The 17,435-nt window shown below is 40.7% G+C and overlaps 1 protein-coding gene across 7 annotated transcripts in view; it reads left to right on the forward strand.

Moving 5' to 3' along the window:
* DCAF1 (DDB1 and CUL4 associated factor 1) overlaps positions 1-17,435 on the forward strand; it is a 53,626-nt gene that overhangs the window by 7,378 nt on the left and 28,813 nt on the right. For all 7 annotated transcript variants that reach the window (XR_008205622.1, XM_052678527.1, XM_052678528.1 and 4 more), the window contains 11 exons: positions 189-265; positions 575-648; positions 1,486-1,599; positions 4,059-4,196; positions 5,194-5,697; positions 6,891-6,992; positions 8,754-8,912; positions 11,330-11,509; positions 14,170-14,379; positions 15,218-15,387; positions 16,998-17,122. Coding sequence is in view for 6 of the 7 variants with exons in the window: in XM_052678527.1 (XP_052534487.1) it covers positions 189-265; positions 575-648; positions 1,486-1,599; positions 4,059-4,196; positions 5,194-5,697; positions 6,891-6,992; positions 8,754-8,912; positions 11,330-11,509; positions 14,170-14,379; positions 15,218-15,387; positions 16,998-17,122 (1,853 nt within the window). In the remaining variant the exon portion in view is untranslated. The remainder of the gene's footprint in view (positions 1-188; positions 266-574; positions 649-1,485; positions 1,600-4,058; positions 4,197-5,193; positions 5,698-6,890; positions 6,993-8,753; positions 8,913-11,329; positions 11,510-14,169; positions 14,380-15,217; positions 15,388-16,997; positions 17,123-17,435) is intronic.

Raw genomic sequence — 17,435 nt, forward strand, 5'->3', positions numbered from 1 at the left:
TTTGATGGGCTGATGGGGAATGAGGTACCAGAGGCAAGGCTCTTTATTACCCCTTCTGGGTGGACCATCTGAAATCCTCTGGTAGTGCTGAATGCCATTCAAATGAAAGCTGATAAGCTGTTTGATAGCACTGTAACAATAGGCTAACGTGAGGAGTTGCAGCTCGTTTTATGTCGTTCCTTCTATAGGATGTCTGAGTTGATTGAGAAGGAGACTGAAGAATACCGCAAAGGGGATCCAGACCCTTTTGATGACCGACACCCTGGTAAGGCATTCTGAGTGGTTTTGATAGCTCTGCATCAGCTGATACATGATAATTCATGTTTAAAAGTAAGCAAAATCTAGCCTGAATCTGTTCACTACTGATCAGGGTCTGGTGTGACTAGTACACCTTTTAAGTAGGTAATTGCAACTAGAGGAAACACTAACTTGATGAATAATGAGTACGGCTTCTATAATTCTGTTTCTGATAAAGGAACAGCTAACTACATTATTCCACAGTCAGTCGGAAGTTAGTAGTTCAGTATTGAAGTCTTGAGGTACATAGATAAGTCTTTTCCTGTTTCCTCTGTAGGTCGAGCGGACCCTGAGTGTATGCTTGGTCACCTACTAAGGATACTTTTCAAGAATGATGATTTCATGAATGCGGTAGGTTTGCTCTAAAGACTGTACCTGTCAAGTCTTCTTGACACTTTAATATTTTTGTTTTCTGTTATTTACCTCTGTACTTGTGCTTGTTTAATATTAGTTTTACTGGTGGTGGGACTATTTCTTCCATGACAGTGGCTTTTAAAGTCTGTTTAAATACAGCTTGTTTGCTGCTCTAGAGTGACCCAAGGAAAGGGGTAGTTCATGAGCTATTCAAGAGTACTGGAATACACGTATTAATGATCGAATTAGTTCTTCTCAGCATTTATCAGTCTCTTTAAAGAAAGTGTAGGTCCTGTAATAAAAGTTTAAAATCCTAATTAATTTCTGTAATGGAAATTAATACCACAAATTCCAGTGCTTTTTCTTTGAATACTTGGGAATGCTGGAGTGCCTGTACAAGCAGAGTGTATCTAGTTCTAGTAGGCTCAGGCAGAGCATTTGGAGAAAAGAGCCTGGCTTTCCTCTTGCAATGCTCTACCCTTTCATGAGTTAATAGCCAGAATTTTTGTTTCCCTCATCTCAGCGCACCACCTGTATCAGTGCATGCTGCTGCAAGGTTTCTGCCAGATTGCTTCTGCCAGATGGCTTTCTGTCTTAAACTGCAGTTGATAAGCAAAAATGTATGTATTTGATTTTGTAATGTTTTTTTTCAGCTATTACTCTCACATGATTACACTGTTAGTGAGCTGTAATTATTTTAGGCATTTGTCTTTACAAATCAGTTCAAGAAAAGTATTTAATCAGTGAACGTCAGATCAGAGGGGAATTCTGTTTCTCAGAGAAATTACTTCAACTCCTGAATTTTAAACTGATGCTTTTCCTGATCTTCTCTAGCTAGTGAATGCTTATGTGATGACGAGCAGAGAACCTCCATTAAACACTGCTGCCTGCAGACTTCTTCTGGATATCATGCCAGGACTGGAAACTGCTGTTGTCTTTCAGGAAAAGGTATCTTGTATACTAAGGTTTAGTTTATAAGCTTGGTGTATTATGTACTCCAACAGTTCACCCCATAGGAGAAACCAGTAAAAAGCAACATTTAAATCCTATCTCTGGGAGACAATCTGTTTAGCCTCGTTAAAGGTTTGGGGCTTTCTAATGTGGGCTTGTTCAGCTGATCAAATCTTAAGTATTCCACAGCTTGTAAGTTATAAGAGGACTGATTCAAACAGAGGAACTGGAATTATGTATGATACGTTCAGCATATCTGTGGGATGGGAGGCCATGCAGAGAGATCTAGATAGGTTTGTGCAGTGGGCCTGGGGGAACCTCATGAAGTTCAACAAAGCCAAGTGCAAGGACTGGCACCTGGTCATGGCAACCCTTACTATCAGTACAGTCTGACGATGTGAGGATGGAGCAGCTCTGTGCTGGTGAGACGTGGAGTATTGCATCCATATGTGGGAGTCCTCAGTACAGAAGGGAATGTGTCTGGAGGAGGACCTGAAAAATGGCCCAAGGGATGGAACACCTTCCCTGTGAGGACAGGCTGAGAGAACTGAAACTGTTCAGCCTGGAGAAGGTTCTGGGGAGACCTGACAGCAGCTTATCTGTATCTGAAGGAGTGCTGTGAGAAAGAAGGGTGCAGACTCTTTAGTGGGATCAGTTGTGATTGGACAAGAGGAAATAGTTTCAAATTAAAAGAGGGGAGATTTAGATTGGACAAAATAGTTTCTTACAATAAGGACCATGAAGCACTGAACAAGTTGCCAAGAAAGGTGGTGAATACCCTGTCCATGGAGATGTTCAAGAATAGAGCTCTGAGCAACCTCATGTAGCTAAAGGGTGTCCGTGTTCGTTGCAGGGGAGTTAGACTAGATGACCTTTGAATGTTCCCTCCAGCTCAAATGATTTATAATTTAAATTAATGTTTTGGGAAATGTTATACTTCAGCTGTTATTTTATAGGTTCATGATTGAAGCAGGCAGAATAGAATGTTAAGACTTGCTGTAAGCTTGTCACCTGGTAATCCCTACTGCAGCAGAGTGATAGCATTATTCAAGCTAAATGATGAGCAAGTCATAATTCAAGCAATCTAAAGCCTGTGTGCTTCATGGAGATTATCTAGAACTGTTATGGACAGCTGAATTCAGCTTCTGTATGTTGGCAAGTGTGGTTTATGTAGGAATGCACAAAGGGTTGAAAGCGAGGAGAAAGCAGATTTTGTTCCTGAGCGCTGCTATCTTCATCTTTAAAAATAAATTAATATAGTATTTTTCTGAAGTCTGGAAATCAGGTAGTGCTTCATGTGGAAGTTTCACTTGAGTTCCTTTACTATTAGAAATAGAGATATGGATTCTAAAATGTGGTAAGAAGAAGGAATTATGCATATCCTTTCTGAAGTATTGAATTTAATATGGTATTTTTGCAATCTGCTTAAAATCTAAGGCTTTGACCCAAAAAAGTTAAAAGCAAAGTGATAGGCTTCTTCCTTGAGAAGGTTATAGTTTTTATTCTTGAAACACAAAATCTCTATGTTAATAGAAATTTTTTAAGCCCTAAAGTGCCAAACTTAGCTTAATTTTTTTGTGACAAGAAAATATATGAAATTCATTTCTGGTTCCTAAGGTTTTCTTTTTGTAGGAGGCTTTATGACGGACAATCGCTGTTCTAAGAATGTGTTGTTCTGGTCATAAGGACGCCCTCTAGCGCCCAGTGGATTTCGCGTCTCATTTTCTAATGTCATAAGAACACTTTAATTAAAATTTAATTATTATTTAATGTATAACGGACAACTCTTTAAAAATGTGTAAGCTGGAGGTTCTTACTGAAATGTGTGTCTATTCATTATTATTATTAACTGATCTTTTTCTGTGTTGTACCTACTTCTCAAATTCTGTACAAGGTGCAAGATCTTGTCATGCTAATGATGTTATGGTATTATATATGTTTCAAAATCCACTAGTGATCTAGAGGGAAAAAAAATAGTACAATCTTTCATTCTAACATGTAGTCTTTTAATTAACTGTTTTAGTTAACACTTATTCAACCTTGTTAAGAAAAAATGCCTGGCAGGCCATGTTCAATCACTTCTGAGTTTTCCTGTTAAAATATTAATGTTTAACACTGTGGTTTTCTTATATGTGGGTTGGTATAATTGCATACATTTCTCTCTTCCCCTATATATATATATATATATATGACTATTGAGGATTGCTCTTTTGATCAGTGAGCAGTCATTAATGTAATGAGTTCCTCTGGCACTGGAAGTGTTTTAAGTGACTTTTCAACTACTAAGCTGTTAGAGAAATGTAAGTAATTTACCACTTTTTTTTTTTTCTTAGTGTAAGTTCAACATCATTTCTTTGAAACCTGCCAAATTGTTGGAGATCTCTATTAGTAATACTGACAGGAAAAAAAAAAAAAGCCTAACTGTTGGAATTGCTTTCTTGTTTCCTGCATTCTAGGAAGGAATAGTTGAAAATCTCTTTAAATGGGCACGAGAAGCTGATCAGCCATTAAGAACATATGCAACAGGGCTTTTAGGAGGAGCTATGGAAAACCAAGATATCGCTGCCAATTACAGGGATGAGAATTCACAACTGGTAATGATCTCTTGATGCACACGTTTATTTACAGGACAGATATGTCTTTTTTTTTTTTTTTTCTTTTTTTTGAGAGTGTGTGGTGGTACTCTCATGTATGTGTTAACATATACATTTTACAGTGGTTATAATATATTCACTCAGTAGCTCATACCTTCTATCCTTTCCTGACTGAATTTGCTGAGGCTGGGCTATGCAGCCTGGTTATTCTGTTACACTGTTCAAAAATGCCTATGAAAACCTAAGGCAAATACTGTACTTCTTGATGGGACTCATATTCCTAGTTTCCTCAAAGCAAAAAATTTCGAAGACTGAGACATTGTGTGTGGTAGCTTAAACACTGAGCAGAAATGAAAGTTAAGTCAATATGGAGATAACTTCATAGGAAATGTTATGTATTTTAAAAAGAATCATATGAAGAATAAATCTTTCACTAGTTTAATGTTAAATCTATATGATGATTATCAGCAGTTGAGATGACTGTCAAAAGGAAGAAGGTTAGGCAAGCTTGTTTTTCAGAGTGGTGTACAGTGTCACTTAGTGTGTCAAAACATAGGTGCATTCTTCTAATTCTTGCATAGATAAGTCCTTCAGGAGTAAAAGCAAGCTCTTAGCTTTTCTAGAACTGCAGTTTATCAAAACTCCTGCTTTGAAAGGAAATGTTGCCTTTATTCTAAACTAGGCAGATGATGGAAAAAAAGTTGCAAGATAGTATGTGGTTCTTAATGGGTTTCAGACAACACTTCTTTCTCTTTCAGGAAAGTGAGTGAAGTTTTTTATTTATCTATTTATCTATTTGTTTATTTTAGAGTAAAAGCTACAGCAAAAAGGGTTGGGGCTTTTTGTTCACTTTGAAATTGTTATTTCTCTGGGGAAATGTGTACTTCGGCATGCCTGGTATTTTGTGGAATAGACTTCTTTATGTGATAAGAGCAGAGGTAAGAGCCAGTGTGAGGAAAGGAAATGTGTTCTTATGCATGCTGCTTTTGTGAAACAGGTGGCTTTGGTGCTTCGACGGCTGCGGGAGTTACAGGTTACTGAAATGACCACAAAACAAGAAAACAAGCGTCCCAGTCCTCGGAAAGTGCCATCAGATTCTCTGCTGCCTTTGGATGAAGAGGCTGTGGATATGGATTATGGGGAGATGGCAGTGGATGGAGAGCAAGAAGAAGTGGCTGGGGATATGGAGATCTCCTTTCATCTTGATTCAAGTCACAAGACCAGTAGCAGAGTCAACTCTTCTACAAAGCTAGATGATGGGGGATTAAGAAAAAGCAAATCAGGGAAACAGCATGAAAGAGATGGCTTCCGGAAGGCCAAGCAAAAACTGGGCTTCTCTGCTTCAGAACCAGAGCGGATATTTGTTGAACTGTCCAACAGCAGCTGGTCAGAAATGTCCCCATGGGTGATTGGCACTAATTATACACTTTACCCTTTGACTCCTGCCATAGAGCAGAGGCTCATTCTTCAATACCTGACTCCCTTAGGGGAATATCAAGAGGTGAGCGTATATATGAAGGTGGGAGGACTCTGTCAATTCTCCTGACGCAACTGTCAGTGGTACTGTGGGGAAAAGTTGAGAGCTATTTTATCACTCACCAGTGTTTCCTAATATGACTAAGATCAGTAACGTTTTCTGAATTGTTGGCTTTCAAATTGATGAAGTCATTATTTTGAATGGTACCTACCAAGTAATACTCGAACCTGAGCCTGGCAGTTGTCTGGAATAGTAGTTAGAGCACAGTGCTAGGAATCTTATTCCTGGTCTCTGTTAACTTTGATTATTTACATCATACAGGGTAAGTCACTTTGTTTGAAATGCGTGCATTTTTTTCCCGTTTACTCCTGGGAAGTTAGTGGATTTCCTCTTTAGAACTCAGAGGAAATAGTGAGCTTAAAGTTCTTTCTGCAATGGTTTGTATGACTTCTGCAGTGTTTCTGATAAGAAATGGCAGTGTAGATGCAGATGCTTTTGAGAGCTGTTGTTACTTAAAATAGTTGAGCTACATCAGATTTACCAGGGTTTCCTGTTCCTTTTTTTTTTTTTTTTTCTAACTATGAACTTCAGCTTAGCGTAGATCTGCTGACCGCCTTCGTCTTTGTAGATATTTCTAGGTGGTTTAAGTGAATTTGAGATGGAGCAAAGCAACGCAGTTCTGCTTTGTGTTATGCACTGTGTGCGTGTGCCCTGCTTCTGTGAGAACCAAAGGAGCCATTATCCCCCTAATACCCTGCATGCTGACTGGATCACTTCATACGCCAGGAATAACAGGAAAGAGAAATAGGAATTAGTGCCATAAAGCCATTACAAACAGAATTATACAGAGGGTTTTGGTTTGTTACCCTGCTCTCCTGTTTTTTCTGTTCAGTTGTTGGGTAGTTGTCTTTGCACAGATGGAAAGTGGAACCTATCACCAGGGTGGTACCTATGTGGACTTACGATAGCTGCACTTGAAGGAGTGCCTTAAGATTTCCTGTGGCAGCTGTCATGCACCTTGCTGCAGTCAGCAGATGTATTACAAGAGGTCTGTTAACCTTTATTGCTTCTTATGGATGGAGCTGGTTACCACTGACCTCTCATAACAGGTATCTGCCAATAGGGTGAAACTGGGGGGTTTGAAAGAGTAAAAGCCAAAACAGACCTTGAATTTCCTGTGAAATGTTCAGCTAGCCTCCCAATGTTATTTTTCTCAGCTATTACCCATCTTCATGCAACTGGGATCAAGGGAGCTGATGATGTACTACATTGACTTGAAACGAACCAATGATGTGCTGCTTACTTTTGAAGCCCTTAAGGTAAATCACTTCTGTAATGCAAAATTGCACTGTAAATGGGAAAATCATGGAATGTATTTACATGCATCAAAGGCATATGTTTGTCTCCCTTAGGCCTGCATGTATACTAGGGTCCCCTGGGATTGGCTGCACTGTGTTTTTGTTTTTATAATTCTTGGGTATTGAAACTATTATTATTATTATTAGTTGTGGGTGAAGTGCCATTGATTTCCTCTGCCATTTACTGATCTAAAGGTGGTAAAAATTTCTTTTTCCATCAAAACCTTACACTACTACTGCTCTGGGATTCCTGTTATTGCCTGGGATATTTGTGAGGGGTAAGAAGCATAAGCATCCTAATCCCAGTAGCTCCAGAATGCCATCCTTGAGCCTGATGTTTGAAATCACTCACACATAACTGCTGTATCAGTTAGTTGTCACCCAAAAATACGGGAAAAAAATACAAGATAACCCTCTTTTAAATGAAACCTACAGCACAACAATTAATTCTTCTATGAGTTCCTTCTCTCTTCCACAGTGACTTCTCTGGCTTCAGTCTTCCAGTATAATCTTTCTGTTTCATTGTCATTTGTCTGCAAATTTATTTCCAAGCAGGAACATTCCTACAAAAGGTGTAGGTTACCTCAGCTGTGTGTGGGGTGGGGGTTGCAGTGATTCTTCCTGTCTCCTCCTAAAGTGTAAAACAAAGTGATTGCTGTCTTTTTTTGCTTGTTGTTTATCTTTGTATGCTTATTTCTTGAATATGTTAAAAGTCAATCTTATTTGGAGCATCTAGTGACTGAAAATGTGCTAAATGTAACACGTGGCACTTAAGTTCTAATTTGTTTTCATCCAAGAAACATTTCTAATTCTGCATAGTTAAAGGGAACTTCTCAGACTGGAAAGAGTTCATTTCTGACTACCAACATTGAGATACACAAGTAAACTGTTCAGAAGACAAACAAAAAGGTGCACCAAAAAAAAAAAATCATACCATCAGTCTATTCATTTTGTCATCTTTATTTACTGTATGTCTGCGGTGTCATTCTCAACTCTGTGCCTGCCATAATGTTCAGGCAGATGTATACCAAGCCATATAATGGTGCAAGTGTGGATAAGTGCTCATTTCGCCCTCAGACACCCCAAGTTACCTTTTATATCAGTTCAGCATTAGTTTTGTTGCTTCTTTAATGAATGCTAGTGCTGATACAAGGGGAAGGGCAGATGTGCAGAGTGGGGAAGAAAGGAAAGACTTGGACAGCATATGTTTGTGATAAGTTAGACTCAGCAAGCAAGCAAGAATTTCTTATTTCTAATGATCTGAGGTTGTGGAAGCCTATTCCCAAAGTCTGCAATGGCATAAATTGACCAGTTGAGGAGGAAGGTTGTCTGCTTCTTTCCAGCAGGATTGGTGATAATCTTAACACTGTGGAGTGTCAGTTATTGTCTCAGGAGTACACCAACAATACACTAGCGAGGAAAAAAAAAACAAAAACAAAAACAAAAACAAACCAGCCCTCAACATTAGTGTTTTCTTCAGGCATTAGTCAAGCAAAATAACTTATTAAACTGATAATATTTTTAATAAGGAGACATAATTGTTTTAAGTGCTGTATGAAAGTTATATGTAGGCCAGATATTACACTGTGCACTTAAATGTAACAGAAGGAGGAAATAAGGTGGATAAAGTGTGGAGAGCTTGTTTTCTGCCAATCTGTTTTTCTACAGCTGGAAGGGAGGAATTGATGACAGTTTGAACAATCTGCTTTCTTCTTTCTTTAGCATTTGGCATCGTTGCTGCTGCATAACAAGTTTGCAACTGAGTTTGTTGCTCACGGAGGCGTGCAAAAGTTGCTGGAGATTCCTCGTCCTTCCATGGCAGCCACAGGAGTTTCCATGTGCTTGTATTATTTATCTTACAATCAAGATGCAATGGAAAGGGTAAGATTCATTCTTTAGCGTAACTGCTGTAATTTTAATGATTTCAGGGGACTTAGTCTTCCTCCCTTTGTTCAAATGTAAGATAAATATCTCCTAAGTCAAAAAGCAAATTTGTATGAGTCTCTGGTATGTGCCAAGGCAACAGAAAACGTAGAAATAATGGTGCATTTGAGTATTTTGTTTCAAGGGTGTGAATTTCAGTTCCCAGGGAACGTAACTGAAGACCTCTCTGTTTTTAGCATTGCCTCATTACTTCCGTTCACCCTTTTCACTCTATTGTTCCCCTTCCCTGAAGAAGGAAAAACTCCTTTCTCACCTGTCTTTCCTTTCCCACCTGTTGCAGCATTCTCCCGTACTTGAGACTGATTTTTTTTTCTTTTTTTTTTTTTTTCCCTCATCCACACTCCAGGTGTGGATAGCGTCAGTATTATATGGTGCCTTGGTCAGATTCCAGACATCAGTGCAATTCCTTTGGTGTTGGCATGCAGCAGAAGACTGATGCATCGTGCAGGAAACAGCATTAAAGGATTTTGAGTTCTCTTTGGCCTGAGCTTATAAGTGTTGAAACAGCTGATAATGACGACTAGTTGCTCACCTCAGATTTCAGTATTTTTAAAAAATGCATCATAAAAGGTTCCTCCTGTCAGTTGATTACTGCTCTTCCAGCAAGAATCTTTCAGTAGACTGGTATATCAGTCTTCCATTAATCTTCAGTTTCCCAGATACTTGAAACGGTGATTCTGTTTCTGTTTTTCACAATGGCAGCAGCACTTGTGTGCTAAACCAGATCCAGCAACGAATCCAGTTTATTCTGTAGTTGCAGATGTGCCAAGGGAAGGAGAGAGGGGAAAAAAAAAAAAGAATTTCCAGCTTGTAAACATTACTGCTGGCACATGGAGGATCCTGCTCTGAGATTCATTCACAGCAACTGTAAAATTATAGCCTTCTAAAGCTGCCCTGCTTTATGAGTGATGACTGTTTCCATTCATGGCCTGCCTTGGAATTGTCTGTTTTTGTGTGCTTTTTTTTTTTTTTTTTAATTCACTTGAAAACTGAACCATTTGAAGTAGTAACTCTACATTTCTGCTCATTTTGAATTTTGAATACTGTCTTGAGTGTTTCGATTTGACATGTCTGACACTCTTAGTCACATATATACTTGACTGGCAGAGGTTAAGGGCCTATATATGAGGATTCTGCTGGCATTTATTTGGGTGAACTCAAAAACTTCTTGGTAACTGTGATTGACAGGTCTGTCTTTGTGTCATGTCTTTTATGAAGGCAAGAAAGGCAAAATGAGTGTAATGTTTTCTTTCTTTTTGCTCATTTTGTCAGAAAATGGATCCTTGCTGTATATGTATTGCTTGGTGTTCCTCTGAGTTTCATTTGTCATAAGAAAACTGCTCTTTTTTTTTTTTTTTTCTGGTTGCACTTGTTGCTTGCATGATTGTTCTAATGGCAAACCAAAGGCTCTGGCAGGGTGCTGCATGGACATTGCTTCTTCTTCATGTCCTCACAGCATGTCATAAAGTTATGTAGCTGCACGTGGTGATGTTTTCTTATCTACCACACATTATTCCCAATATTTACAAATATTTGGTAGAACAGATATGTGTTCTTTCCTCTCTTGTCTTTGGATATTTCAGAGGAAGCCAGTTTCGAGTGGCAGTTCATTGTACTTAATGTGTGCCAAGCCTCATCTCTTTGGGTGGAGGTAAAGCTGGAGCTGGTTACTCAGTCTCCTCTGTCAGTGTTCAACATACAGAGAGAGGGGATTAAAGCTTCAGCTCCCTGCGCAGTTCTTGTTGGCACTGACCTTGACAGAGGGTTAGAAGCTAATAAATGATATAAACAATGTCAAAGTGCAGCTCTGAGCATGTGGTCTGCCCATCTCAGAGACAGGACTGAGGAAATAGACCAGCTAAGTTGTCTATTTCAAGAGAAAGTCAAGCTTTAGGTTAGCACTTGATGGTCCTTGCTGTTCCCCTTGGCTTTGATACCAGAGTTTACTAGAACTTCAGCATAGTTTGTGGTGCTGTTAAATTCAGAAGAATTTTTGTTTCTTAGCTGAAAACTTGTCTTCTCTGGCTCTAGTGATTCTCTCTTCAGATGCTTTGAAACAATATGCAGAAGGGCTCTCTGAAATCTTACTGTATGAAAACTGTATTTACCCTGTTTGTGTCAGGGATGGACCAGTTGCTAGTCCTGTGTTTCCTCATGATGCTCTTGTAGTCTCACTGAGGCCTTGTTTCACTGGTCTGGAAATGGGGCTTTTGTTGCATGTCTCAGATGTCAGTTACTCCCAGATACACTAGGGACAGTTGTACCCTCTTTGTTTCAAAGAACTGACATCCTCCTCAGATTGTCCTCAGCAGTGTGTTTGAAGTCCTGCTCAAGAAAGTTCTTTCGCTTTCTAGGTGTGCATGCACCCCCATAATGTGCTTTCAGATGTGGTGAACTACACCTTATGGCTAATGGAGTGCTCCCATGCCTCAGGCTGCTGTCATGCTACTATGTTCTTCTCCATTTGCTTCTCCTTTCGTGCTGTCCTGGAGCTCTTCGACAGGCATGATGGCCTTCGTCGTCTGGTTAACTTGGTAAGACTTGTAGTTTTATGTGTTGAACAGGGTTAAAACCACGTTTTGCACCCTCTGAAATTACTGAAGTGCGGAGAGTTCTGGTTGGTTTTCACAGAATCACAGAATCACCCGGGTTGGAAGGGACCTCGAGGATCATGTTGTTCCAACCCCCCTGCCTAGCAGGGCCACCAAACATACGCATTCAGATCAGGTTGCCCAGGACCCCGTCCAACCTGGCCTTAAACACGTCCAAGGACGGGGCATCCACAACCTCCCTGGGCAGCCCGTTCCAGGGCCTAACCACTCTCCTTGTAAAGAACTTCCCCCTAACATCCAACCTAAATCTTCCCTCCTTCAACTTGGATCCATTTCCCTTAGTCCTGCTGTTGTCAGCCCTTTTGAAGAGTTTACTCCCCTCCTGGGTGTAGGTTCCCTTCAGGTATTGATAGGCTGCAATGAGGTCACCCCGCAGCCTTCTCTTCTCCAGGCTGAACAAGCCCAACTCCCTCAGCCTGTCCTCATAGGGGAGGTGCTCCAGCTCCCTGATCATCTTAGTCGCCCTCCTCTGGACCCTTTCCAAGATCTCTCTGTCTTTCTTGTACTGAGGGCTCCACACCTGGACGCAGTACTCCAGATGGGGCCTCACAAGAGCCGAGTAGAGAGGGACAATCACCTCACTGTCCCTGCTGACCACCCCTCTCCTGATGGAGCCCAGGATCCCATTTGCCTTTTGAGCTGCCAGAGCGCACTGCTGGCTCATGTTAAGTCTCTCGTCCATCAGGACCCCCAGGTCCTTCTCTGCCGAGCTGCTCTCAAGGCCCACTCCTCCCAGCCTGTACGGGTGCCTGGGGTTCTTCCGGCCCAAATGCAAAACCTTGCACTTTGCCATGTTGAACCTCATTAGGTTCACCCGAGCCCAGCCCTCCAGCCTGTCGAGGTCCCTCTGAATGGCATCCCTTCCTTCCACCGTATCAACTGCACCACTCAGCTTGGTGTCGTCAGCAAACTTGCTGAGGGTGCACTCAATTCCCTCATCGATGTCATTAATAAAGATGTTAAAGAGCACCGGTCCCAAGACAGACCCTTGGGGGACACCACTTGTTACCGGCCTCCACCTGGACATAGAGCCATTGACCACCCTCTGTCTGCGGCCTTTCAACCAATTGCTTATCCATCGGGTCATCCACCCATCAAATCCACTTCCCTCCAATTTGGAGATGAGGATGTGGTGGGGGACCATGTCAAAGGCCTTGCTCAGGTCCATGTAAATGACATCGGTCGCCTTCCCTTCGTCCACCAATGCCATCACTCCATCATAGAAGGCCACAAGATTAGTCAGGCATGACCTTCCTTTGGTGAAGCCGTGCTGGCTGTCTCGGATCACAGCTCATTCTTTATGTGATTGAGCATGTTGTCAAGGAGGATCTGTTCCATGATCTTCCCAGGCACGGAGGTGAGACTCACCGGCCTGTAGTTCCCCGGGTCCTCCCTGCTCCCCTTCTTGTATATGGGAGTGATGTGACCCTTCCTCCAGTCATCCGGGACCTCACCTGACAGCCACGACTTCTCAAATATGATGGAGAGCGGCTCGGCAACCACCTCCTTCAGGACCCTGGGATGCACGCCCTCTGGCCCCATAGACTTGTATTCATTCAGTCTAAGGAGGCACTCTCGGACTTGCTCTGCCCTTACAGTGGGGAGGGATTTACCTCCTTGGTTCCCACATAGAGGTTTGGGGATGCAGGGTTCAGGGACGTGAAAAAGACTAGAATCCTGGCCTGTTTTGAAAAAGACTAGAATCCTGGCCTGTTTTGTTTTAGCTTGTTTGTTTATTCCTCTTCACTTCTCAAAAGGTAGGAAAGGTGAGGTGAGTTTTCTGAGTAACAGACAGGAGAATTCTTTTTGTGAATAACAGGATCATTGTTCAGAGGCTTGCTACTTCCTGTTAGCTTTTTGTTGCAGCTCCTAGGTTAAGCAGAACTCTCTCTGCCAGTGGTGGCTTAGTGGGAGAGTTCAGATGTTTCTCAGCATTCCACGTGTGTCATGTTGTCATGCACCCTTCTGGATACAAATACATCCAACCTTGTTCCGAGGGAGGTATAGATGTGTTTGTGCTGTGCTTGGTAATCACAGTACCTTATGGACACAAACATACACTGTTACACTGTACAAAATCATCTAGTCCAACTGTCGTCCCACTACCATTGCTATTCACAAGCTACTAAACCACAAGGTGTCATAGGTTCTTTCCAACCTTGTGATTCTATGATTCTATGATAAACTGGTACTTCTGCATGGCATGGGCAGTCCTGATAGCTTGAGTTGGTACAAACTCAGAGACCTTGCCACTGCAGGGTGTGAGCACTTGTGTTGTGCAATATAATGCCTAATATAATACAACAGTGCCTCTAGACATTTGCTAATGTAACTTCTGGATTTTTTTCTGCATTTCCAGTGAAAGAGGGGAATGGTTCTTATTAGACTTAGCACTTTGTGTTTAAATGTTATCTGAACAGAAGAAGCTTTCATTCTGTGCCTGAGAGAGTCTGGTACAGATGACACATAAGCAAACTCAGTTTGGTTTTTATACAGGTGTGGCTGAGAATTGTAGGTGCTGTTTTTTTATGAAGTGTGAACTGATGAAATTTTTTTCTTTACACTCAACTTTTGTACTGAAGATAAGTACCCTTGAAATCTTAAACTTGGAAGACCAAGGAGCTCTCTTGAGTGATGATGAGATCTTTGCCAGTCGCCAGACTGGGAAGCACACCTGCATGGCCTTGCGGAGATACTTTGAAGCCCACCTTGCTATCAAACTTGAACAGGTGAAGCAGTCACTCCAGCGCACTGAAGGTGGTGTTTTGGTCCATCCACAGCCCCCATACAAGGTGAGCAGCATGCTGCAACCTCCCCACATTAACAAGGTCTGCATTATAGATACATAGATTGAAAATGTTGAGATTATTTTAATTGGTTGTGATAAATGATACTTGTCAGAGATTGTATTTTTTAGGAATGAGCAGAGCAATACTGTTGTTGGACATTAATTTTTTTTTTTTTTTTCATTCTGCAAAAATGTGTGGCGTTTTGTTTATTTATAACTTTTTTTAAAAAAAATTGTGGCTTTTTGTTCTGAGGTAGTACCTTCATTTCTGGTTTCTGGCTTCATTTACAATGGCTTTCCATTGTAGTAAGTTGAAATGAAAAAACACTTTTTCACTTTTGCAAAAATCACGTATTTTTCAATGATTAATGTGTGTAAGCTGTTTGATTAGAAGATATTTTTTGAGCTGAAATGCAGGCTTATTTGCAATGCCATTCAGTATATTTTGTAGTCAGAAGTTAAAAACTTTAATTGAATATTTCTCAGACCTGTGTACTTTCTCATATGATTCTTTTGAGTGGTAATCTGGTAGCTAGTACACAGTAGCTTAAAAGCAGACTAGAATTTTAGAATAACTTTTTAAACTGGTCTAAGCTTTCTAGGACTGCAAAGAAGCAAAATGTATTATTAAACTTATTATTGCATATTACCATGGCAATTGCTGGATATTTTTTCTATAGCAGAGAATAAAACAAAGTAAATAATTTGCAAGAAAATAATAGTTTCAACTTTGATAAGACTCCAGTTTTCAGTTTAAATCACAGTGGTGAAGGACTTGATTTCTTTCTACTGTTCTCTTTCTAGTGATCTCTTTCTAATGCTTCCAACTCCTTTCCTGGCAGGCCTGTTCCTACACTCATGAGCAGATTGTAGAGATGATGGAATTCCTCATCGAGTATGGGCCAGCACAGCTCTACTGGGAGCCAGCGGAAGTTTTCCTTAAATTGTCTTGTGTCCAGCTCATGCTTCAGCTCATTTCAATAGCATGTAACTGGAAGACGTACTATGCAAGGTGAGCTGTTTGCTGTATTTCTTTAGAGCAGTAAGTTGTGACTTTTGGGCAGGATAGTCATTGAATTTCTAGATTCCCTCCTTCTCTTAGAGTGTGCAAGGCAGGTTGTAGGGGCCTGTGCTGTGGTTACGTGGTGCTTATAAAAGCATAGTGGAAAGCAGAACTAAAAACTTGAGGTGGAGAGATGCCATGAGAATCCTGAAAAACCAAGATGCCTCGCACCTTTGATTTGAGAAACCAGCATCACAGTACAGCTTAGGCACAGTTCTTCCTTTGCTTATCTTTTTGTTATAGAAGGGTTTTAGAAAACCTCTTAAGTAGAAGGTGAAGTCAAGACACATCTAATCCTGGAAAAGAGGTGGAAGATCTGGATGAAGTGGGCTTAGCTTATGCACAGTCCTCTGTTGCATCACATTTATTCACTTACTGATACTTGAAATATACTGAGTAGTTACATTGCAGAGGAGTTGTGAATATGCAACAAGCCAGTATTTGAGAGGAGAAAAAGTCTGAAGATGAACTCAACACACAGTAACAGTGTCCCTAGATGATATACCACCAACTTTTAAACTCAGCATGTTTGTGGAGGGGCTTACCTTGTGATTCTACTTCTAGTTTTCTCCTGTATGGGGCACTGTGGTGATATCTTTCTGTGGGCCTGCTCCCCCACAGCCCACCCCAAAATTTGCAGCACTCTTATAAGAGAAAGGGAACTATACCAGACTCTGGTAGAGATACTATTAGGATCCTGTCCCCAGTTCAGAGGGAGGATGGATGCAATGTTTCAGCCTCTGTTTATCCTAATGAGCATCTGATCTCAAGAGTGTTGGTGTAGTTCACTGATAAGTCACTGTCTGCTGTGGCTAGTTGTCATCAACTGTATTCTTGTCACCAGGACTCTCCTTATTTCTGCTGTGAACAGGAGCTCTTTGCATAGCTTAGCTTTGAAAGCCTTTGAAATCTGTCCTGCTTTTGCAGTCCCTTCCCTCCCTCCCTCTCTCTCAAGTTGCATTCTCCTGGTTGATTTCAGTTCTCCTGCTTTTTATTCTCTGCAGCTGTTTCTTAACTGCAGCCTGGGTTAACTCCAACCTTTCCATACAGGCTTACAAGCCATCAATCCTTCTCTTTTTTTCCATTGTTCTGCTCTTCCACCTCGTGTTCAGCAGGTATATTCCACATACCTGTGTCTGTTAATCTGGTGCTGAAATTGCTTTTATCTATGTCGTGTTTAGCAATAAAACTTGACAGACAGCTCCCCTTTGCTTCAGAGAGAAGACTTTTCTACTTCATTGGCAACGAAGTTTTTTAGACAGGGATATTTTTAAACTGAGATACGTACAGTTAGGTTAGGTGAGCAAGCTTAGGATGCTTTTGTAGATAAGTCTACTTTGTGCTTGTGTAATTTCAAAATTGTGTTGCTTCTGGGAGCCTGTGGGCAGGGTGAGGTGCATGACAAACTGCAGTTGATAGTGTGTGTATTTACAGTATGTGAGCAGTAACTTCTATGAGAACCAGCCTTTTAGGAGCAGCACCATCATCAACAATATCAGATATGACAGGTTGATTTGTTATTAGAGTACACTTCTAAGAAGTTCTCATGTTGCTTTCAGGAACGACACAGTGCGCTATGCTTTGGATGTGCTAGCCATCCTGACTGTGGTTCCTAAAATCCAACTACAGCTGGCAGAACCTGTGGATGTGTTAGATGAAGCTGGATCTACCGTTTCCACTGTGGGTAAGCTGAATGTGGTCTTGATTGATCGCACTGTTATCAATTGCCTTTTATGTGATTTTTTTTTTTTTTTTTTTTTTTTTTTTTTTTTTTTTTTTTTTTTTTTTTTTCCCAGCTGGTTGTTGCTACATTGAGAAAAAGGGTTAAAATAATGTATACAAAATTATCATTAGGGATACAGGTAAATGTGAGAGTAGACTGCAGTTAAAATTGTTATGATTAATCTATGGTTGTATTATAAATGTGAAGGTATGATCTGTGACTCACATTTGTTTTCAAGGGCTCATTAAGTACAGATGCAGGCAAATTTGCTTTT

Source organism: Tympanuchus pallidicinctus, unplaced genomic scaffold, assembly GCF_026119805.1.
Source record: "Tympanuchus pallidicinctus isolate F22 unplaced genomic scaffold, pur_lepc_1.0 scaffold17, whole genome shotgun sequence".
Classification (NCBI taxonomy): Eukaryota; Metazoa; Chordata; class Aves; order Galliformes; family Phasianidae; genus Tympanuchus; species Tympanuchus pallidicinctus.